General features: G+C 44.9%; 1 protein-coding gene across 1 annotated transcript in view; it reads right to left on the bottom strand.

The window, feature by feature from the left end:
- ush2a (Usher syndrome 2A (autosomal recessive, mild)) overlaps positions 1 to 23,960 on the bottom strand; it is a 500,620-nt gene that overhangs the window by 150,694 nt on the left and 325,966 nt on the right. Inside the window, exons 41-44 of the mRNA XM_060934842.1 lie at positions 21,792 to 22,120; positions 21,060 to 21,182; positions 20,419 to 20,582; positions 18,205 to 18,414 (exon numbers count right to left, since the gene is read on the bottom strand). Coding sequence (XP_060790825.1) covers positions 18,205 to 18,414; positions 20,419 to 20,582; positions 21,060 to 21,182; positions 21,792 to 22,120 — 826 coding nt within the window. The remainder of the gene's footprint in view (positions 1 to 18,204; positions 18,415 to 20,418; positions 20,583 to 21,059; positions 21,183 to 21,791; positions 22,121 to 23,960) is intronic.

Genomic DNA, 23,960 nt, shown 5'->3' with positions numbered 1-23,960 from the left:
AATGTGCATGCGTAAGAGTCGAGCTTGCTGAATTTTAATCTAGCTACCCTCAGCTAGCAAGCGGTGTGCGATACCATGGACATTTACTGATGTACATGATGCATCTGCTGTGTTTGTTCACAAACTATCCCGCCGCTTTGTCATTTTGGAATAGTTGCAGAGAGAGAGGGGAAGGTTAGCACCACCGTTTCAAAGTGTCATGTAGGTGTGTGTCCTTGCTTCAGATCTGATTGACGCTTATATTTTACGTTAAATGAAGAGGTGTGAGGATGTACTGTGGCATTAATTGTTTTTGTAGCTACATTTCAAAGCTTTGAGGAATCAGAGAATGATTCGGATGTGCAGTATCTGCTGGGTTTGTTCACAAGCAGCCAACTTGCATGTCATTTACGGACAGCTGCTCAGAGTAGAGGGATCTAAAGTTGTGTCTTTTCATAAGGGTGTGTTCATGCTTAAAGGAGATATGCAGAACCATGGCCTCACTTTTTGTTTATAAATGCCTTGAGACCTCAAAAATGGCATAGGAATAGTTTTAAGTGTTATCAATAAATCTAATATAGTAATTTTTACAATTAAAGTGATTCATATAGGGCCCCGTTATGACCTGGTGACTTGTCCAGGGTGTACCCCACCTCTCGCCCATAGTCAGCTAAGATAGGCTCCAGCTTGCCTGAGACCCTGTAGAACAGGATAAGCGGCTACAGATAATGGATGGATGGATGATTCATATAGGTAGCGGTCTGAGTAAATGACCTTGACATCTGTGACGTCACAGCAGGAAGGCTATCGGTCTCGTGGCCATTTTCACTATACTAAAACACAGAGCTGACTGCAACTTCGATCCTCCATTTTGAGCTAATTTATCGCCATGCCATGTAGATGTGTTGCTGGTGGGTGCAGCAACATGACAGAAGGTGGATTTATGTTGCATTTATGATCCAAGAATGTTCAAATTGCAAAGATTTGGACATGTTTTGCGAGAAATTCATGAATTGGGCGCCTACGAAGTGGTCTCTCCTCTGCTCTGCACATTTTACTGACTACTCATACGAAACCTCTCATCTGTTGAGGAGTGTTAGCTATAAGCCCGTATTGAAAGAGGGTGCAGTACCAACAATTAAAGGAAAAGAAAACTACAAGAAAAGGAAAGCAAGTTCAGTTGTGCCAGTTCTCCCGGAGCGTGAGCCAAGCAGTAATGACGGAGTACTCAGTATGGAGAAAATGGGGAATGAGTGAACCAGTCGTCAGATTTCTCTGCTGGATATGCTCCCCCCGCTGGATATGCTTGCCTCAGCAGTAATATCTCACCCCAGCAGTAATATCTCACCCTTACGTGGAAGAAGCGAATAAATGAAGAACTGAAAGTCACATTGTCTCAAAACAATTGGCCACAACCTCGGCCTTCAAGAAGCAAGAACACAGACGGGTAAGATGCGACTCTCATCTGGTTACATAACAAAAAACAACAACACTCGTTGTTTAATTGCATTTAGATTAATACATGTAACTTGTATTGGGTGTTTACATTACCGGTATAAGATTATTTAATTTGCTTCAGAATGTGATTGTCTCAGTTCATCTGATTATTTAATTAGCCTGTTACGTTTTATCAGTGAAAATGCATGCATGTACATGTATGTGGCATAAGTTATAATGCCTATCCTGTTTTAATGAGAGTCACATGAGACTGTCAGTTCAATTCCATCCAATTCTCTAGACGGCTTTGTTCTCTGGCTTTATTTTGTAAGGTGGGAGCCTCCGTGGCCGATGTGTTACTATCGGATTCACTTTCCGATGGTTCGAACTGATACGGTTCTATGTGTATCGCAGTTGCATGTACACACAATCCAATTTCAGGACTATCACAGTCAGATGTATTATTATCTGAGGAATCCGAAGAATCTCCAATAAATCCGAATGAAGAGGCCATTGCAACCACTCTCGCCTGCTGAGTCTGGCTTTGGTCTATAGCACCGGTTCCCGCTGTGACGTCACCCACTCAGGGCTGACTGGCTCAGCGGGGCAGCTCGAATGCCAACTTTGCAGTCGATTTTAACTCTCAAAAAATATTTTTTTTTATTCCCAATTATGCAGCATACAAGAGTCAAGGATGGAGATACTATCCACTCAGAAATGTATTTAAAAATAAAGGTTCTGTGTATCTCCTTTAAAATACTGTATTATGGTTATAGTTAATGAAGGGGTCTGAGGAAGTACTGTTGTATGAATGGGTTTGTAGCTGCATACAGGCCATATTTACCTCACCTGTTTGTTTGTTTATTTATTTAGGCTATGGTCCCATTACAGCTGGCAATGTTTTGCGATGGGTTATCGATGAAAATGAGCCGTTTGGTAGCAACGCTTCTCTGAGCTTCAGGAAGTATTCCCAAATCCATCTGTCTCTCTATTTGCCACTTAGTTCACCGATGAAAACATCATCACCAAATTTCAATGCATGCATTGAAAATTTTCACGACGTTTTTGGCTGCTCACAAGGCAGAGACACACCAAAGGAGCTCGAAGAACATTCACCGTGCATCACACGATTGGTGGCGATGCTACCAATTCTTCATCGCCATGTATTCGCAAACCCATTGCAAGCTGTAGTATGACCAGAGCCTGACAGGAATGCATGCTCTGTGTTTAACTAGATAGCCAAAGATGCCACAACACATATTTTGAAACCCAGGGCAGTGCCCAAAACTCTAAATTACATCTAAAGGGCTTCTAACAAGAAAGATATATCTTTTAGACTCTGCTGGTGTTGAAATACTGTGTGACAAATGCTATGCAGCTGATGGCAGTGTGGCGAAACGTGATTTGCTTCGTCTTTGAAAGAAAAAACAGAGGTAGCGAGATTGAAAGAAACCACTGCTTCAATAAACTACTAAAAAATCATCCTCATAATAAGAGCATTTAATTGACTAAAATACCCCAGCAGTTTCTTTAACCAGTGAATGTTTCTAGTGCTGCTGCAGTGATGTGTGTCAAATAAAAATGTGAAGCTGTAATCTCCAGCTATGCCACACCATAGAACAGGATATTGAGAACACATGTGACATGCAACATGTTGAGTGTTTGCAAACTCTTGGTTCTTAATTGTCAGAGATAGAAAAAAAGAAAACTGATGCAAGCACAGAATGCTGCCTGCGTCTCTCTCTCTCTCTCTCTCTCTCTCTCTCTCTCTCTCTCTTTATGTTTTGGGAAGATCCCAGCAGACGGTTTGTGGGTAAATTGAATCAGTCCTGACAGAGCGTGGTGGGAATGGAGTACTGCACCAAGGGGCAGGAGGTTAACTGAGCCAGTCTGGGGGATTCTTCCTGCTGCTTACACCAGTGCTTCCCAGTGTCCTACAAAGCACCATATTCTGCTCTTTTTCACAGTCTGTCTCTCTCTCTCTCTCTCTCTCTCCTCTCACACAGTTTCTTTTCTAGCTCAACATTGCACATGGTTCGGTGCTAGTGAGCATCTTTTAAGGCCAGTGAATTTTGTGAAAGCGTGCTGAAGGAGAGGAGCAGTGATGGGAGGGAGATCAAATATTCATGCCGCAGTTTTGAATGAATTACAGGTTGACATGGGAACATAAAAAAGCAAACACTATGTAGGAGACCTGTCACCCGATCTCTTACCCACATTCACTCACAAGATAAAAGGGAAATTATTAGAATATTTCTGTATCTTGACCTAAGCTGATCTTCAGGATTAAGAAAGTAATGGTAGAGTGCCTGCAAGATACTGAGTGTATACCAGACTGAATTAATTTATCTGTGAGTTTAGTGCAATTCTGAATGGTTGTCAGTGTGGTGATAAATCACAAGGTAAAAGGACACTGGTGCCTTGCATAAAGGAAGACCTCAGTGTGCTACCAATGGCAGCATCTTATACTTTGAACAGGATCAGGACACTTCGTCCAATGACCATTTCATCCAATAGTTGAGACATTTCGTCCAAAGCCTTTTTCATGCGCAGTATCAATTATTTTACTGTATATGTGGTGACAATATATGCGACAAGATTGAGAAAAAAACAGAAACTAAGAACAGGAAATGAGATTGGAAAATAAGGGAATCTGTACGGGACAATAAGGCTCAGTAATGCGCTCTGACGTGGCGTAATACTTCACATTGAACAGGCATTTTCTCAGTCTTTATATAGGCACACTGATGCCTCTTGATCATGTGCACGTGAGCCTCATTAACAGCACGCATGCAAGAGTTCACTCGGCACACGAGAAAGGCGAGTCTGGGGCGATCTTTACTCACCGTTAGATTTCACAACTCACATTTGGCGAGTGGCGGGTGGTTAAACTACATGCTGCGAAAATGTGTTTTGCTCGGTCAAATTTCATTGAGCATTCCTCCTTTTTTCGAACAAACAAATACTTGAAATATAAAATAATTGATAGCATGTATAAAAAAAAGGCTTTGGACAAAATGTCTTAACTATTGGACGAAATGACCTGTATCCCTTTGAACTTGAGGCTCACTTGGTATCTCAATATCAGGCTGAATAAATTGGTGTGTCAAGCAGAAGCACTACACAGACTCCTTCCTGTGCCAGGACCTGATCTTCTCAGGCAGTTTCCCATTTCAGTACTAACCAGGCCCTTTGGATGGCACTGATCTCCGTTTCTATAGTCCTCAGCCTATTACATAGATAGGGTTATAGTGGGGGGCTGGCACTCTGGTAACTGTGAGAGTTTGACACCCTACTCACATCTTTATTGTGCCTTATCAGATGGCAGAAGGAACCATTTTTTATGAGGGTTTTTGGTATGACCCAACTGGAAGTAGAACTCATGATCTCCTGGTCCAGCGGCAAACACACAAACCACTAGGCCAACATCATGGTACACCGCATAGAAGTAGCACTGAATGCACCACAGGATGGTATAAAGGCTGCCTTGGCAAAATTAAGGTTCCATCCTCCATCCAATACAGATGAACAAGTGCCTGATTCATACCATGGGACATCTTCCTCTACAACTGGCTAGGCTATTCTACAATGTACTGATTTCATTGATGAGCTCTTACATGTTCTTAAGCATGTCAAAGCTGTGACCTGATAAAGAAGCAGGCATAATGCCTCCAATGACACAAAGAAACCCTGGGTTTGAGATCAATTAGATCTGGTCATGAGACCAGTCACCTTGACAGCAGTGTAGGCAGATGAAGTCATTCATCTCATCTCATTATCTCTAGCCACTTTATCCTGTTCTACAGGGTCGCAGGCAAGCTGGAGCCTATCCCAGCTGACTACAGGCGAAAGGCGGGGTACACCCTGAACAAGTCGCCAGGTCATCACAGGGCCGACACATAGACACAGACAACCATTCACACTCACATTCACACCTACGGTCAATTTAGAGTCACCAGTTAACCTAACCTGCATGTCTTTGGACTGTGGGGGAAACCGGAGCACTCGGAGGAAACCCACGCAGACACGGGGAGAACATGCAAACTCCACACAGAAAGGTCCTTGCCGGCCACGGGGCTCGAACCCGGACCTTCTTGCTGTGAGGTGACAGCGCTAACCACTACACCACCGTGCCGCCCCGGCAGATGAAGTGTTGAATGTAAATCTATGATGTGTACAGAAATATAAACTATACAGTAAACACCAATCATAACATGAAAAACCATTGACAGGCCACGTGAATAACACTGATTATCTCCTTACAATTGCACCTGTCAAAGGGTGGGATATATTAGGCAGCAAGTGAAGAGTCAGTTCTTTGAGTTGATGTGTTGGAAGAAGGAAAAATGGGCAAGTGTAAGGATCTGAGCAACTTTGACAAGGGCACAAGGCTCACTGATGTGCATGGGGAATGAAGGGTAGCCCATCTGGTCCAATCCCACAGAAGAGCTACTATAGCACAAATTTCTGTGCTTCACTTACCTGGGGAAGAGATGACATCAGGATGCACTATGGGAAGAAGGCAAGCTGGTGGAAGCAGCATGATGCTCAATGTTCTGCTGGGAAACCTTGGGTCCTGGCATTCATGTGGATGCTACTTTGACAGATACCACCTACCTAAACATTGTTGCAGATCAAGTACACCCCTTCGTGGCAATGGTATCAGCAGGATGATGCTCCCTGCCACCTGCAAAAATCATTCAGGAATGGCTTGAGGGACATAAAGAGTTCAAGGTATTGTCTTGGCCTCCAAATTCCCCAGATCTCACTCCAGTCAAACATCTGTGGCTTGTACTGGGCAAGAAAGTCTAATCCATGGAGGCCCCAACTCACCACCTACAGGATTTAAAGGATCTGCTGCTAATGTCTTGGTGCCAGATACCACAGCACACCTTCACAGGTCTTGTGGAGTCCAGGGCTCGACAGGACTGAGCTGTTTTGGTGGCTCAAGGGGACCTACACAATATTAGGCAGGTGGTTTTAATGTTAAGCCTGATTGGCATATAACCTGAATATAAAAGCGCAATGTGCTGGTTTGTAAAGCATATGATACACTGGTGAGTGTAGGTGTTATCATATGGCATACTTGCTACTGGACATTAAGGAATTAATGCCATCAAGATACGCAATAGGCTCAAAGATATTACAAAACCCACTTGAAGATATGGGAGTCAGGGAAAGTAAATCACCAGGTGCAGCAAATCTTGCAGATGAGGAGATGATTGTTGAAGTTTCGTAAAAACACAATGCACACTGCACCTAGACAGGTCTTTGGTGCACAGGCCTGACATCTTCTGTTTAAGATCTAAAACTTGTGATGCAACAGATTGCCTTTAGGTGGTTTATTACATTATTCCCTTAGAGCTGGCTTTCATACACAGCAACAGTGACAGAAGGAGTTACACGGTTGCAGTAGAGACCACATTGGTACCACCACAGCATCCCAGTCTGTCCATCCATCCAACCATCCATTATCTGTAACCACTTATCCTGTACAGGGTCACAGGGAAGCTGGAGCCTATCCCAGCTGACTATGGGCGAGAGGTGGGGTGCACCCTGGACAAGTCGTCAGGTCATCGCAGGGCTCATTCCAGTCTGTTTCTTCCCAATACAAGGTGGGATCAAGTCACCAAAGCAAGATTTACTAAAAATGCTGGAGGATCTGGTGTTGATTCAGAAAGTACATGGCTAATTAAAACATTGGAGCTTGATAGCAGAACAGGGCCTACTAAGTATACTGTCTTTAGGGTATCATTTAGTTCCACTGGTAGCCACCAGAAAACATGGGGCTCCACCCAACACAAGTGCAGGACCCAAGCTACTTGGCTATACTGTGGATGTGGTAGATCTTTTAAGTTAAAAAAAGTGGCAGAACCTGGCTCATTTTAGGTCTGTGAGTCAAAGAGCTTTCTAAAACAGTTGAGTTCAGGAAAGATATGAGATTTTCTCTTGAGCCCCTGCAGTACCAGGGTCTAGGCATGGTCTGGAAGACTGTCTGCTATGTGGACTGTCCCAACAGCAAATGACAACAAGCCAGACAGAGCTCAGATCTCACATCTGGAACCTCTAGGAGTAAAAGCCAATTATGAGAGGAGGCTTTTGACACCTGAACTGGGCAGTTCATAGAAAAGCTCAAGTCATGGACTATGTAAGCCTTTAGGAAGGCATAAAACCACATGTTCTGGAATTGGCTGGATGCACACCTTCTATCTCTGGATTGGCCCAGCTTTCACTCAGACAATAGATATGCTATGCCAAGGGAATGGCAATTTCACAAGAAGGTGGTTCAGTTAATTTGGAACACCAATGTCAGAGCAGACGTCAATCTGTTTGTGAAATCACTACCAAATGTGATTCATGAACAGGGCAGAGACAAAGGCTTTGTGCCAAGATGTGTTGGTGAATCACTGGCCAAACTAGCAGATGTATGCCTTTCCATCATTGCCACTGTTATGGATGACACTGCTGGACATTTGTTGCTCACAGCCACACATTCTGGCCAAACAGACCACACTGTTCATGTTAGTGATCTGTGCTTCATACCCACTACCACCTTGGAGTAATCTCAGTAGGATGTTTGCAAAGCATCAGGCATACACTTGTAAGTGTGTATGCTCTGTGTACACGCTGGTTGTATGGAGGTAAGAGGAACATGTTTCCACAGTGCTGTGAAACAATAGGCATCAACTCCATACCTTGCACCATCAAGGTTTTTTGCAGAGTTGACAGGAAGCATCTATTTTTGTATACGGACTGGAACACACTGAAGGTTTAAGAATGAAGGTTAGTCAAAAATTTTCTTAATTGTTCAGAACGTCTCTGACCGTCATGCAAAACCGTGCACTAAGCAGCTTGGACACGTTGCCGTATGAACAAATGGAAGATGCAGACATAAAGCTGCTTTTGCTTAAGGCAGCTTAAGCCAGCTACAGCCAGACGAGTAGGGAAATTGCGTGGGTTACTGGTTGGCACTCATCTTGGGGAGCATAGTTCACATGTCATCCATTCCTGCCAAAGATGTTGATGGTTCAGTATATGGATTACAAGTGAGAATGTGCCCAGACCAGCCCTATATATATATATATATATATATATATATATATATATATATATATATATATATATATAAGTGACTGCTCAAGTGCTATGCAGAAGTGACTGCCAGCTGGTGGTTCACTAATCAACTGTTTGTTTACTTTGGGGAGAATCATTAAGCAGCTCTGCTGTCTGAAGTCATGTCAGCCTATTAGGTAAAGCAAGAGATTTCTGAGGCATATGTGTCAAGAGGAACCTTCTTTTGATGCGTGTTACGGCTAATCAAGCAGGGGCAGAGCAGCAACACTCACGGGGAATTTCTGCTCATATGACAGAGGGGTCTGCCCAATCAAAATAGGTTTTGCTCAGCAAGGACAAAGATAAGAGGGAACACTGATTATAATATATAATATTATTATACATACAGGACACTTTTTTGATGGAATAAAACCATGTGTTCTATTCCCTTCTAACGGGTTTCATTCATTTGGTTTGACAGCATGCAATATTGTTAGCATATTGTTTATCCTACATGTATTATGTTACTCTACCCAATGGAGAATGAGCATTGAATACGGTTTATGATATTGCATGGTTGTCAAGACAACACGATGTCACACGTCGGAGATGTAAAACTTCCACACTAGCGAGCAACTGTGACAATTTGTAAACAAACATGGCCGCCAGGTTTGCTTTGTTAAATACGGAAGATTTTGAGAGAATTTTGAAAGAGAAAAACGTGTTGAACACCCAAAAGGAATGTGTATATATAATAATAATAATAATAATAATAATAATAATAATAATAATAATATTGGCTGGGTTTTATTCATGGTATATCAGACATATTTAATTCAGCTAGCATGATGCTGAACTCATCTTCGACTCTTATATCTGATGTACCACGCAATGCCAGCCAATATTATTTAATTATTTACATGAATGAAAAAGCTGCCAGTTCATCCAGAGTGGAATGTTTGTTCTTATTATTTTGCATGTAATGCATATAAAATACTATGGTCTCACTACTGCACAAAAAAAATCCAGATTTAAAACATATCTGAACACACTGGCCTACTCTTAATTATTAATTATTTTATCTCAGTAAATTATTTGTAGTTAAATTATCGTCAATTTATTCGTGATTATCCATTCATCCATTATCCGTAACTGCCTGCCCATGCAGGATTGCAGGCAAGCTGGAGCCTATCCCAGCTGACGATGGGCAAGAGGCGGGGTACACCCTGGACAAGTCGCCAGATCATCGCAGGGCTGACACATAGACAAACAAAAATTCACACTCACACCTACGATCAATTTAGAACCTCCAGTTAGCCTTACCTGCATGTTTTTGGACTGTGGGAGAAACCAGAGCATCCAGAGGAAACCCATATAGACACGAGGAGAACATGTAAACTCCACACAGAAAGACCCTTGTTGGCCATTGGGCTCGAACCCAGAACCTTCTTGCTGTGAGGTGACAGTGCTAACGACTGCACCACCGTACCGCCCTGATTATCCACTGGTCATTTAAATTCTTTATCACAAGTATGGTCTTCCATCCATTATCTGTAATCTCTTATCCTGTACAGGGTTGTGGGCAAGCTGGAGCCTATCCCAGCTGACTATGGGTGAGAGGCGGGGTACACCCTGGACAAGTCACCAGATCATCGCAGGGCTGACACATATAGACAAACAAAAATTCACACTCACGGTCAATTTAGAGCCACCAATTAGCCTAACCTGCATGTCTTTGGACTATGGGGGAAACCAGAGCATACCCACGGAGACATGGAGAGAACATGTAAACTCCACACAGAAAGGCCCCCGTCGGCCACTGGGCTTGAACCCAGAACCTTCTTGCTGTGAGGCAACAGCGCTAACCACTACACCACTGTGCCGCCCACAAGTACGTTCTTTTCTTCTTTATAAACAGTGACAGCCAATTTCTTATTTTTTATCCAGAAATTTCATTAGCATAGCATTTATAGCCCTTGATGCTAATGCAGAACCGTTGACATTCTTACAATATTAATATAAATTCAGGCCATCACTGTCATTATAAACTACGCTTAGCGGACACAAATATCGCAGATCAAGAGAAACAATCAATCCCGCTGTAAAGTAGCTAACAGTAGTATTCTCTCTCATTGCTTCTTATTGCCTCCCTGTTCTTATCGTTTCCACTCCAGCAACATTCACACTCTGCAAGACTTCACACACCATCTTGTCCAACTTCTTAATTAAGGCTCTCTTAACATGTACATTATCCGGTGCCTTAATATGATCTGCAAGTTCAATCGCAGTTGTTAAAGTGGGCTGCCCTTTAGGCTGTAAAATAATGAAATTACTGGTGAAAGCGCTTAGCTAAACGGCCCGTAACTTTTATTTGGGAGATAATGATTATCTAATGTTTTTAAAGTGGATTTTTACTATGTGGATAGGATTAGGAGAGGGAAAAGTTATGACACACTGCAGGGAAAAGTGCAAATGCAAATGCTACTCTAACCCATTCTAGACTGGATTAGGGGAGACATTTCAATCGTACTCAACGAGGGGTAACCTGCAGTGTGCAACTTTAACTGTGTGTGCGCACAGGTGTGTGTTAGAGTCTATGCAGATGTGTGAGTCAGAGCATGAGAGAGAGAGAGAGTGAGTGAGCGAGAGAGATTAATCTGCTACCGATGTTATCGGTGAATCAGTACTTTTACTGTGAGCGAGAGGGACAACTTAATTACTATTGATCACAGTGCAGAGGTCGGGATATCAAAAATTTTCGCTAAAACGCAAATGTTCTCTGTACACCTTGAGAGAACGTCGAGCAAATATTTAATCAATTCAGAGACTGGTCTTTATCTCCATGAACAGGTCTGACTGAAATGATGTGAGGATGGCAGACTGATGGAAATCACAAGAAAATGTTTTAAGTACTGACAGCAGGACTGAAAATAGTCAATACAATCAGCAGTCCAACTGCCTTCAAATTTCAAGATCTGTTCAAAGTTTTCAAAAACAGACTTTTAAAGAAAATATGAAAAAAAAATCTTCTTCTAAGATCGACAGTATGTGCAGTGTCTGAGGCTACTTTTGAGTGTTTTTCTGCTTTTAGTGTTTCACTTGTTACTTGTAAAGATATGTAATGTTCTGTAGTGTGTTATTTGATCTCTTAGGCTACGGTCACAGTTACAGCTTGTGATGGGTTTGCTGATGAATACTTGCTGATGAAAAACTGGTAGCCACCAATTGTGCGATACACAGCAAATGTTCTCAGAGCTTTGCAAGATGTTTTTTGGTGCGTCTCCACCTTGTGAGTGGTGCAATGCTTGCAACAACATTGCAAGCGTTGGAATTTGCTGGCGATGTTTTCGTTGGCCAACTAAGCAGGGAATACTCGGGTTTGGGAATACTTCCTGAAGCTCAGGGAAGCATTGCTACCAAATGCCTCATTTTCATCAATAACCATTGCAAAGCATCATGAGCTGGAGTGTGACCGTAGCCTTAACGTGGCACTTTGACAGAATTGGCGTTTTCAGTGTTCAGAAATTTCAACACTCACCATGCATCACCCAAAAACCTCATACAACCTTCAAAAAATCCAACCACTCATTCAGCATTTTAGAGACCAAGCTACTAATCAATCATAGGCCAAGAAGTGAGATTTGTATTGATATGGTGAGAAAAAAACATACACCCACAAAAATATCTGAGTTAATTCCGCAAGATCTGCAATATGATAAGAAGAATGATAAAGTTGTTCAGTTTCATTGCTTTCCTGAACAAGATCAACTGTGAGCTACTGCTCGCTTACGTATACCCCCGCTCTTGCTTATATCAGAATGCAAGCAATCGAAGGAATAGGACACTTATTATGAATGTTGACTTCAACAAATAATTAACCCTGAAACAAGTACCGTAACTAAAGAGCAGTGTTCTCCCCAGAGATTTCAAATAGCATCCTGTCATTTTGAAATAGCATTTTGCTTCTTGAAATAGCATCAAAATCCACACTATATGTTTCGTAAATACATTCAGTCAGTAAACAGGAAGTCGGTGTGCGACAGACCTGAAAACGGTATACATGGTATAAAACCCCAAGCTGAAGCTCAGTACCAAATACCAAGCAGTTGTGATTTGTAGTTGCTGAGAAAAGTGTTATGAAAATTTTGTAAATCCACACTACATGTTTCGTAAATACCTTCAGTTGGTAAACAGGAAGTCGATGTGCGACAGATCTGAAAACAGTATACACGGTATAGAACCTGAAGCTGAAGCTCGGTACCAAATATAAAGTAGTTGTGATTTGTAGTTGCTGAGAAAAGTGTTATGAAAATTTTGTAAATCCACGCTATATGTTTCTGTGGCAGTGGGGGCGTGGTCAAGTGTCAGTCTGTGACCGGAGGGCAGAGTCAGGGAAGGTAAGTGGCAGAATCACTACACCTGATGTGAATTAACCTGTGTTTGTGTGTCTTCCCAGCAACCACGCCCTATATAAGGAGAGAGAGGGCAGAGGAAGGGCTCTCTCCTGAACCAGATGGCTTATGTGTGTGTATATGCGTGTGGCTGGGAGAGTCTGTGTGTGTCACTGAAAAGTGCAAAAATAAAGAGTTTTTGGAACTTAGTTCTGGCCTGCTGCCCTTCTGTGCTCCACCCACCTGCTCTGAAGTCTACAGTGGTGCCAAAACCCGGGATCCGAGCACAGAAGAGAACATCCCCATGGAATCCTCCCCCTTCACAGACCTGATCCACGCCCTCACCACGGCCCAACAGAGCCAGCACCAGGTGCTGCTCACCCTCCGAAAGGAGCAAGAACAACGGTTCAAGGCCCTGGTGCTGGCGCAACAGGAAGATCATCAGGCGTTCCGGCACCTCCTCGCGTCGGGAGGGGCCACCATTTCCACCGCTGCGGGCCCACTCCACCTCACCCCAATGAAGATGGGCCCGCACGACGACCCTGAGGCCTTCCTCACGCTATTTGAACAAGCCGCAGAAGCCTCGGGGTGGCCGGTGGAACAGCACGCGGCGCGCCTCCTCCCCTGCTAACGGGCGAGGCGCAGCTGGCCGCACTACAGCTCCCCGCCAACAGCCAGCTGGTCTACGCAGACCTGTGCTGGGCCGTCCTCCAGCGTGTAGGGCGCACCCCCGAACAACATCATCAGCGCTTCCGCGCTCTGCGCCTAGAGGAGGTCGGCCACCCTTTCGCATTTGGCCAGCAACTCTGGGATGCCTGCAGGCGGTGGCTGAGGGCTGACAACCGTGACGCCAAGGGAGTCGTCGATCTGGTGGCACTGGAGCAGTTCATCGCACAACTTCCCAAAGGAACAGCGGAGTGGGTCCAGTGCCATCACCTGGCGTCACTGGATCAGGCCATTGAGTTGGCGGAGGATCATTTGGCGGCTGTTCCTGCGGCAGGATCACAGATCCCCTCTTCGCTTCTCTCCTCTCTCTCTCTCTCTCTCTCCCCCTCCCCTTCTGTGTCTCGTCCTCGCCCCGTTCCCCCACCGCGGAGCCAGGGGCTGGCTCCCTCACAGCCAGTCTGCCGCCCCTGCGGTGTTCTCCCATTTCCCACTTCTGTGTCTGTCTCTCCCCCCCCTCAGGTGAGTGAGCCCCAGAGTACCGGTGCAGAGAGAAAGCCCGGGCTGGTTTGCTGGCGCTGTGGGGAGCCGGGGCATCTCCAACAGCAGTGCTCGGTGATGGAAGTGGGCGCGGTGGTTCGGATCCCTGACGCGCCAGGAGCCGCCCTCGATCGGGCCGGAGCGTATCGCATACCAGTGAGTATCCAAGGGGATACACATCAGGCTTTGGTGGACTCTGGCTGTAATCAGACCTTAATCCACCAAAGCCTGGTGCAAGATGAGGCATTGGGGGAGCACAGGGGGTGAAGGTGTTGTGTGTGCACAGGGATATTCACAGCTACCCTTTAGTGTCAGTCCACATTTTTTTCAGAGGGGAAAAATTTAGAGTAAAGGCGGCGGTTAATCCTCACCTCACCCACTCGATAATTTCGGGGACTGATTGGCCGGGATTCGGGGAATTAATGAGGCATTTAGCGAAGAGTGGGTCCTGCCATATTTCAGCAAGGGGAGGTCCCGGTGTCGCTTTGGCGGGAGCAGCTGTCACAGAGCCGTCTACATGATCTCCGTGTCAGAGTGAGGAGCCGCCGGCTCCTCCTCCCTCTCTCGGGGAATCCCTTGCGGATTTCCCGTTAGAGCAGTCACGAGACGAGACTCTGCGGCATGCGTTTGACCAAGTGAGAGTAATCGATGGTCAAATGCTCCAGCCAAACGCCACCCCGTCCTTCCCCTACTTTTCTATTATGAAGGATAGATCATACAGAGTGACGCAGGACACTCAAACTAAAGAGCAAGTCACGCAGCTTTTGATTCCAAAGAGCCGCCAGGAATTCGTATTCCTGGCAGCTCACTTTAATCCCATGGCTGGACACTTAGGGCAAGATAAAACACTAGCCTGAATAATGGCCCGGTTCTACTGGCCAGGGATTTGCAGCGATGTCCGTAGGTGGTGTACGGCGTGCCGCGAATGCCAGTTAGTAAATCCAGTGGCCATTCCAAAAGCGCCTTTGCGCCCCCTACCATTAATTGAGACCCCGTTCGAAAGAATTGGGATGGATCTCGTCGGCCATTAGATCGGTCAACACGAGGGTACCGCTTTATATTAGTTCTAGTGGACTATGTAACGCGATACCCGGAAGCAGTGCCTCTTCGCAATATCTCAGCACGCAGTATTGCAGAAGCGCTCTTCCGCGTTATCTCCCAAGTTGGAATCCCGAAAGAGATTCTGACTGATCAAGGCACCGCGTTTATGTCAGGAACACTGAACGAACTTTATGGGTTATTAGGTATTAAGCCGATCCGCACCAGCATTTATCACCCACAAATGGACGGTTTAGTTGAACGGTTCAATCGCACCCTCAAAAATATAATTAAAAAATTCGTAAGCGAGGACGCACGTAATTGGGATAAATGGCTCGAACCCTTGTTGTTTGCAGTGCGAGAGGTCCCACAAGCCTCCACGGGGTTCTCCCCGTTTGAATTGTTATATGGGTGTAAGCCGCGCGGCATTTTGGACTTGCTGCGAGAAAATTGGGAGGAGGTACCTTCACCAAGTAAAAATGAAATTCAATACGTTATTGACCTGCGCGCAAAACTCCACACACTCACGCACCTAACCCAGGAGAATTTGCGGCAGGCCCAAGAATGGCAAACCCGCCTGTACGACAAGGGTACGCGCCTTAGGGAGTTCACACCGGGAGATAAAGTCTCGTACTGTTGCCCACATCGAGCTCCAAATTAATCGCCAAGTGGCAAGGACCCTTTGAGGTCACACGGTGAGTCGGGGACGTCGACTATGAGGTGAGGCGAACGGACAGGGGTGGGGCGCTACAGATTTACCACCTCAATCTACTCAAACTCTGGAACGAGGAGGTCCCCGTGGCATTGGTGTCGGTGGTTCCGGAGAAGGTGGAGCTGGGGCTGGAGGTTCAAAAGGGAGCATTGGCATTGCGTACCTCTCCGGTCCCCTGTGGAGACCACCTCTCCCCGACACAACTTGCGGAGGTTGACCAGTTGCAGACCGAATTTTCGGACGTGTTCTTGCCCCTGCCCGGCCGCACCGACCTCATAGAGCACCACATTGAGATGCCCCGGGGGTGGTAGTGCGTAGCCGCCCTTACAGGCTACCTGAACACAAGAAAAAAGTGGTTCGGGAAGAACTCGAGGCCATGCTCAAAATGGGCATTGTCGAGGAGTCCCACAGCGACTGGAGCAGCCCGGTGGTCTTGGTACCCAAGGCCAACGGGTCGGTCCGGTTCTGTGTAGACTATAGAAAAGTCAATGCGGTGTCTAACTTCGACGCGTACCCAATGCCTCATATTGATGAGTTGCTCAATCGACTAGGCACGGCTCGCTTTTACTCGACACTGGATTTGACAAAGGGTTATTGGCAGATCCCCTTGACTCCATTATCCCGAGAAAAAACGGCCTTTTCCACACCGTTCGGCTTACACCAGTTTGTCACACTTCCTTTTGGGATGTTTGGGGCGCCTGCTACGTTTCAGCAGCTGATGGATAGGGTCCTCCGCCCCCACGCCACCTATGCTGCCGCATACCTTGACGACATCATTATTTATAGTAATGACTGGCCGCGGCACCTACAACACCTGAGGGCCGTCCTGAGGTCGCTGAGGCGGGCGGGTCTCACAGCCAACCCGAAGAAGTGTGCGATTGGGCGGGTGGAAGTACGGTATCTGGGCTTCCACTTGGGCAATGGGCAGGTGCGTCCCCAAATTAACAAGACTGCAGCGATTGCGGCCTGCCCGAGGCCCAAGACCAAAAAGGGGGTGAGACAATTCCTGGGGCTGGCTGGCTATTATCATAGGTTTATACCTAATTATTCAGACGTCACCAGCCCGCTGACTGATCTCACTAAAAAGGGGGCACCAGATCCGGTCCAGTGGACGGAGCAATGCCAGCAGGCTTTTTCTGAGGTAAAGGCTGCACTGTGTGGGGGGCCACTGTTACACTCCCCTGACTTTTCTCTCCCTTTTATATTGCAGATGGATGCATCGGACATAGGGCTGGGGGCTGTTTTGTCCCAGGAGGTGGAGGGGGAGGATAGCCCAGTGCTGTATATAAGTCGAAAGCTGTCAGTGCGTGAGGGGCGCTACAGCACCATAGAGAAGGAGTGCCTGGCCATCAAGTGGGCAGTCCTCACCCTCTGTTACTACCTGCTGGGACGCCCTTTCACCCTCTGTTCGGACCACACACCCCTCCAGTGGCTCCACCACATGAAGGATGCCAACGTGCGGATCACCCATTGGTATCTGGCACTCCAACCCTTTAACTTCAAGGTGGTCCACAGGCCGGGGGCGCAGATGGTCGTGGCGGACTTCCTCTCCCGTCGGGGGGAGTCGGCTGCGGGCCAGATGGCTGCCCGGCCTGAGTTGGGCGGTGGGGGTATGTGGCAGTGGGGGCATGGTCAAGCGTCAGTCTGTGACCGGAGGGTGGAGTCAGGGAAGATAAGTGGCAGAATCACTACACCTGATGTGAATTAACCTGTGTTTGTGTGTCTTCCCAGCAACCACGCCCTATATAAGGATAGAGAGGGCAGAGGAAGGGCTCTCTCCCGAACCAGATGGCTTATGTGTGTGTGTATGCGTGTGGCTGGGAGAGTCTGTGTGTGTGTCACTGAAAAGTGCAAAAATAAAGAGTTTTTGGAACTTAGTTCTGGCCTGCCGCCCTTCTGTGCTCCACCCACCCGCTCTGAAGTCTACAGTTTCGTAAATACATTCAGTTGGTAAACAGGAAGTTGATGTGCGACAGAGCTGAAAATGGTATACACGGTATAGAACCTGAAGCTGAAGCTCGGGACCAAATATCAAGTAGTTGTGTGTTGTAGTTGCTGAGAAAAGTGTGATGAAAATTTTGTAAATCCATGCGATATGATTCGTAAATACATTCAATCAGTAAACAGGAAGTTGGTGTGCAACAGATCTGAAAATGGTATACACGGTATAGAACCCCAAGCTGAAGTTTGTTACCAAGTACCAAGTGGCTATGATTTGTGGTTGCTGAGAAAAAGGGTGTTTTGGACAGACGGAGATGTGGACAGACAGACAGAGGTAAAAACCGGTATACCCCCACTCGGGGGGGGGGGGGGGGGGCTTGGGGGGGTATAAAAAGTGAGCAGAAGGAAAGCAGAACTGTTAAACTGAGCTACTGGTCTCTTTTAACTCACCGCCATCTGCAGTAGTACATGTGACCTCTGGACTGCTGATGTTGTGAGCTCCATTAGACACGGTCAGAGAGAGTGTGTACTCAGTGTTGGGCTGGAGGTCAGTGATCAGCACTGAGGTCACAGAGGGGTCAAGCGTGAGTGTTTGGTTTTCCTGGGTGGACCTGACTGTGAGAAAATAGAGCTCCACATTTCCCTGCAGGTCCTGCAGAGCTGAGAAGAGAGGCATGGAGAGAGGATGAGAAGAAGAACAAAAAACCCATGTTTTCAAGGTGGAAGTATTTCTTAAAATCTTGTAACATTTAGAGTTTGGAAATCATGCACATTTTTCTCAGCCTATCCAGTGATATGCAGCAGTCTGAGATGCAACACTGACTACTCCATCCACACGTGGCTTATTGATGAACTCAGGGTAAAAACCGTTGTTAAGACCGATATGTGTTTAAATATTTTACTCCCACAGTGTAGACCACAGTCTATCAATCCATACCACAAAAAATACCGAAATTTTCAGCTGAACACGTTTAGCAGAAAAGATGACTGATCACATCTGAGAATGTGATGGCTCCCCTTTACTGTTTGACTAGAACTTGCAAACACTAATGAGCTGTCAGTATTATACAGTGTCTTCCAAAAGTATTCATCCCCCTTGGCGTTTGTCCTGTTTTGTTGCATTACAACCTGGAACTAAAATGGATTTTTGGGGGGTTAGCACCATTTGATTTACACAACATGCCTACCGCTTTAAAAGTGCAAATTGTTGTTTTATTGTGACACAAACAATAATTAAGGTGAAAAAACAGAAATCTGGTGTGTACATCGGTATTCACCCCCTTTCGTATGAAACCCCTAAATAAGAGCTGGTCCAACCAATTCACTTCATAAGTCACATAATTAGTTGATTAAGATCCACCTGTGTGCAATCAAAGTGTCACATGATCTGTCACATGATGTCTGTCTAAAATCAACCTGTTCTGGAAGGACCCTGACTCTGCAACACTACTAAGCAAGCAACATGAAAACCAAGGAGCCTCCAAACAGGTCAGAGCCAAAGTTGCGGAGAAGTATAGATCAGGGTTGGGTTATAAAAATATCCAAAACTTTGAATATCCCACAGAGCACCTTTAAATCCATTATGGCAAAATGGAAAGGATATGGCACCATTAGAAACCTGACAAGAGAAGACCGCTAACCAAAACTCACAGACCGGGCAAGAAGGGCATTAATCAGAGATACAACAAAGACACCAAAGATAACACTGAAGGAGCTGCAAATATCCACAACGGAGATGGGAGGATCTGTCCATAGGACCACTTTAAGCTGTACACTCCACAGAGTGGAGCTTTATGGAAGAGTGGCCAGAAAAAAAGCCATTACTTAAGAAAACATGTTTGGAGTTTGCTCAACAGCATGTGGCAGACTCCCCAAACACATGGAAGAAGATTCTCTGGTCAGGCTAAAATTGAAACTTTTGGCCATCACGGGAAATGCCATGTGTGGCGCAAACCCAACACCCTGAGAACACCATTCCTACAGTGAAGCATGGTGGTGACAGCATCATGCTGTGGGGATGTTTTTCATCTGCAGGGACAGGAAAGCTGGTCAGGACTGAAGGAAAGATGGATGGCACTAAATACAGGGCAATTCTGGAGGAAAACTTGTTTGAGTCGTCCAGAGGTTTGAGACTTGGATGAAGGTTTGCATTCCAGCAGGACAGTGACCCTCAGTTGAGAATCCAATCCAATCCAATTGAGAATCTGTGGCATAACTTGAAGATTGCTGTACACGAATGCAACCCATCTAACTTGAAGAAGCTGGAGCAGTTTTGCCTTGAGGAATAGGCAAAAATCCCAGTGGCTAGATGTGCTAAGCTGATAGAGACATACCCTAAGAAACTTGCAGCTGTAACTGCAGCAAAAGGTGGCTCTACAAAGTATTGACTTTGGGGAGTGAATACCTATGCACACTCCAGATTTCTGGTTTTTTTTTCATCTTCATTATTGTTTGTGTCACAATAAAACAACAATTTGCACCTTTAAAGTGTAGGCATGTTGTGTAAATCAAATGGTGCTAACCCCCCAAAAATCCATTTTAATTCCAGCTTGTAATGTGACAAAACAGGACAAACACCAAGGGGGATAATATTTTTGCAAGTCACTGTATATCTGTCTATGCATTAAACCCTTTAAAATGTAGAAATCTAAAAAGACATCTCACTGGGTGTGGTCCAGTTAAGCAGAATGGAGGTGTGGTTGATGGTGTGAGCCAACGCATTCGCAGCATGGAGTGGTGGACCAGCCAGAGTAACTCCTGAGGCCATCTCTCCTGAAGCATAGCCCACGTCATTGTACACCAACAGCTGGTATTCATACCACGTGTATCTGCACAAACACTCAAACATCAAATCTGCACTGACAATAATGGGAATTCGTTCACTGTAAAGTTCACTAATAATAATAATAACAACCACAGTGTGGATGGCATGAATGATGATGCCATGATTCCAATAAAAATTAAAAAATAACAAAAATTAGATTAAATGAGGTTATTCTAATGGACATTTTCATCGCATTCTTCTTGGATAGTGATGCAAAAGACAAAGAGATGAATAAACGGCATGCATTTACTTCAGAGCTGAGAGAAAAGGATGGGAAAAGAGGAAGGTAATATGCAGATGTCTTTGACTCTGCTACACACACACACACACACACACAAAGATTAGTGCAAAAACAATTTAATTCTTTTGGCTATTTGCTTAATGTATCTTTGAGCAGTATTAAAAAGATGGCATCGGAGCGCAAAACCAGTTTTGTACACACTGGCAGCGTTTGCATTAAAGCTAATTTTGGTAATCTCACCTGCTAAGGCCTTTATCTTCGTGGAACAATTTGTCTCCTGCGTAAACATGGTACCAGCGATTGAAATCTTCAGGGGGACGGGAGGCCAGGGGCTGCTGCGTTTTCCGTCTCAGCAGCTTGTACCTGAGGGCAGGAGAAACGGCCCAATAAATCACAACCTGCTCAATTCCCACAATCCTCTTGCTGTTTCAGCCTTGCCAGTCCCCCCCCCACCCGACAGTAATGCTAATTTCACCCGTAATCATGAGAGCTAGGCTTAATGTGCTCTTCATAAGCCTAGTTCAACAAACAAGGCATTGGAGAGAAAAAGGGTCATGAATATTAATGGTCAGACGTGAACACAGAGCTTTATTTACCACCTAATCAGCTCAAAAACAGACTCACTTATAGGGTGAGACATAACAAAAGGCTGTTAAGCTGTATTTTAGCCCCACAGAGTAGACTCTTGTTCTCCAGTATCATATATAACTCACATTAGCAGCACTTCTTTAAGGAATTATTCAGTGTTTGGGGAATGTTTGTGCCATTTTAGCTGCTTACTGTCATACTCGTCTGTGAAGGACCGTTTACCTGTTCCAGCTACACCTGGTGATAAACTGTACATATCACTACTAACTATACTGAATGTGTAGTTTTTCTTTCCAAATATTATACAAATAAAAACAATTTTCCAAAAATTAAATGTATATATTTATATAATAGGGACATATTCAGTCTTCTTATTTTAATTACCATATGTTGGGGCCGTTTGGTCTTGAGGGTGGGTGCCATGACACAGCCAGGAAGGATTCACTCATGGCAACGACCGAGAGTGCCGGAAGCCCCTGCGGAATCATGGGTAATGTAGTGACCGGAGTAGGCAGGCTTTCTGTGCAGCCTCCAACAAAGCCACCGCCCCCTGAACAGGCAAGGATGGTCACACTGTAATTAGTGTACGGCTCAAGGCCAGAGACAGTGCAGTTAAGCGTTGAAGTGTCAGTGTGGGATATGCGTGGATCTGGCATCCGGATCTCATAACGCTCAATTTCTCCGTTGGGTATCAGTGGACCTGACCATGTGACCTATATTAACACACACACACACACACACACACACACACACACACACACACACACACACACACACACCTGTTTTATTCCATATATGGTAAGTGTTCATAGGGCTGCATGACACCTACGTAAGCACCTTTGTAAAAACTAACATGCAATATACCTACATAATTAATTCACAAGGCATTAGCTGACATTAAGGCTAATTTTGTGACTTCATTGACGAGTTTGATGATGTAACACACCACACCAAATCTGCTGATTGGAAAATTAATGTCACATGACTTCAAAAATTCTTAGAACATCTATCATTGGAGTAAGCCTTTATTCGTGTTTGTGTAGGTTTATGTCAGTTGTCAGGAAGGGCTTATGTATGTGCCATGTAGCCTTACAGACGCCACCCTTTGTACTACATACTTCACTGAGGTGTCTGAGGTCAGGGCCAAATCCCAGGCCTCACTCTGAGACAGCTGTAGTGAACAGGAGCCTGACTTTCACACGGAAACACAATATTCTTTTCAATATTTACATTTAAAACAGGGATGATGCTGTCACTATCTATAATGAAACTCTGATGGAATTGCACAAGGGAAGGAAAGTGGCAGGCTTTATCAGTTGTAAGTCAGCATTTGAGGGAAACATTAAATGTGTAGTACGTTGAGTAGGATGCTACACAGGAATGTGAAATTAGTTGCCTTTGAGCCATGGTTTACTTCATCAGACTTTCAAATACAGTACTGTGTTTATCATAGCACCTGTATGCCACACACACACACACACACACACACACACACACACACACACACACACACACACAGTTTTTGGCTGAACCTCAACTAACAAAATGTGTACATCATTACATCGACCATTAACGATAAACTGATACTATTGTTCTTTTGCATGAAAAAAGTAAGAATTTATAAAACAGAAGTTATATTGGGATGGATGGTGCAGGAAAGCAGCCCCCAGTCCCCATTATCACCCGCCTTCAAAAAAAAAAAATTCCCCTCCAATTTTTGTGAATGTAAAACATGGCTTACATTCACAAAAATAACCCAATAAACCCAATAAAAATATAAATCTGTTTCACATGCATTTATTGAGAAAAAGAAAGAGGTGTGGCTTACAGGTAGTGTCAGTTAATATTAGAGTTGAAAACATTTGCACAAATCATTCCAGATTCCAATGTCAATTGGCTCATATCCCATTTTATGTGGGAGAAAAAGGCAGCTCTTCTGGCATATTCTCGAGTGATAACTCATACTAGCGTACTCTGATGTTAAATTGCACCGCTCCTATGCTAAATGCGTAAAAGTTGGCGGGTCTGGTAATATAATATAACCCCAACTCCAAAAATGCTGGGACACTGTGTTCTTGTTCAGACAAGTTTCAGTAAGACAGTGCACCAAACCACATTCTGCATGCATTACAACTGCATGGCTCTGTAATAAAAGAGTCCAGGTGCTAAACTGGCCTGCCTGCAGTCTAGACCTGTCTCCCATTGAAAACCTTTGGTGCATTATGAAATGCAAAATATGACAAAGGAGATACCGAACTGTTGAGCAGCTGAAATCCTTTAACCCTCTGGAGTCGAGAGCTTCACTGGCAAAGCTCGGCAGGTTTAGAATGAGTAGGTCAGGTATTTAGATAAATATCTTCACGAGTTTTTAGCATACAAGCATGAGAAACATATTGACAGAAACTTTATACTTTACACTTTCCTATGTGCCCACTGCCAAATAATATTATAGTTTTTAAATTACCTAAATTAGATGAAACATAAAAACTTGTCACCTTACTCAGTCACACCTGAATCGGAGTGCTGAGCGCCCACTTACACATTCATAAAAGA

The sequence above is a fragment of the Neoarius graeffei genome, chromosome 11 (assembly GCF_027579695.1).
Source record: "Neoarius graeffei isolate fNeoGra1 chromosome 11, fNeoGra1.pri, whole genome shotgun sequence".
NCBI lineage: Eukaryota > Metazoa > Chordata > Actinopteri > Siluriformes > Ariidae > Neoarius > Neoarius graeffei.
This window is presented reverse-complemented; position numbering and strand designations above follow the sequence as displayed.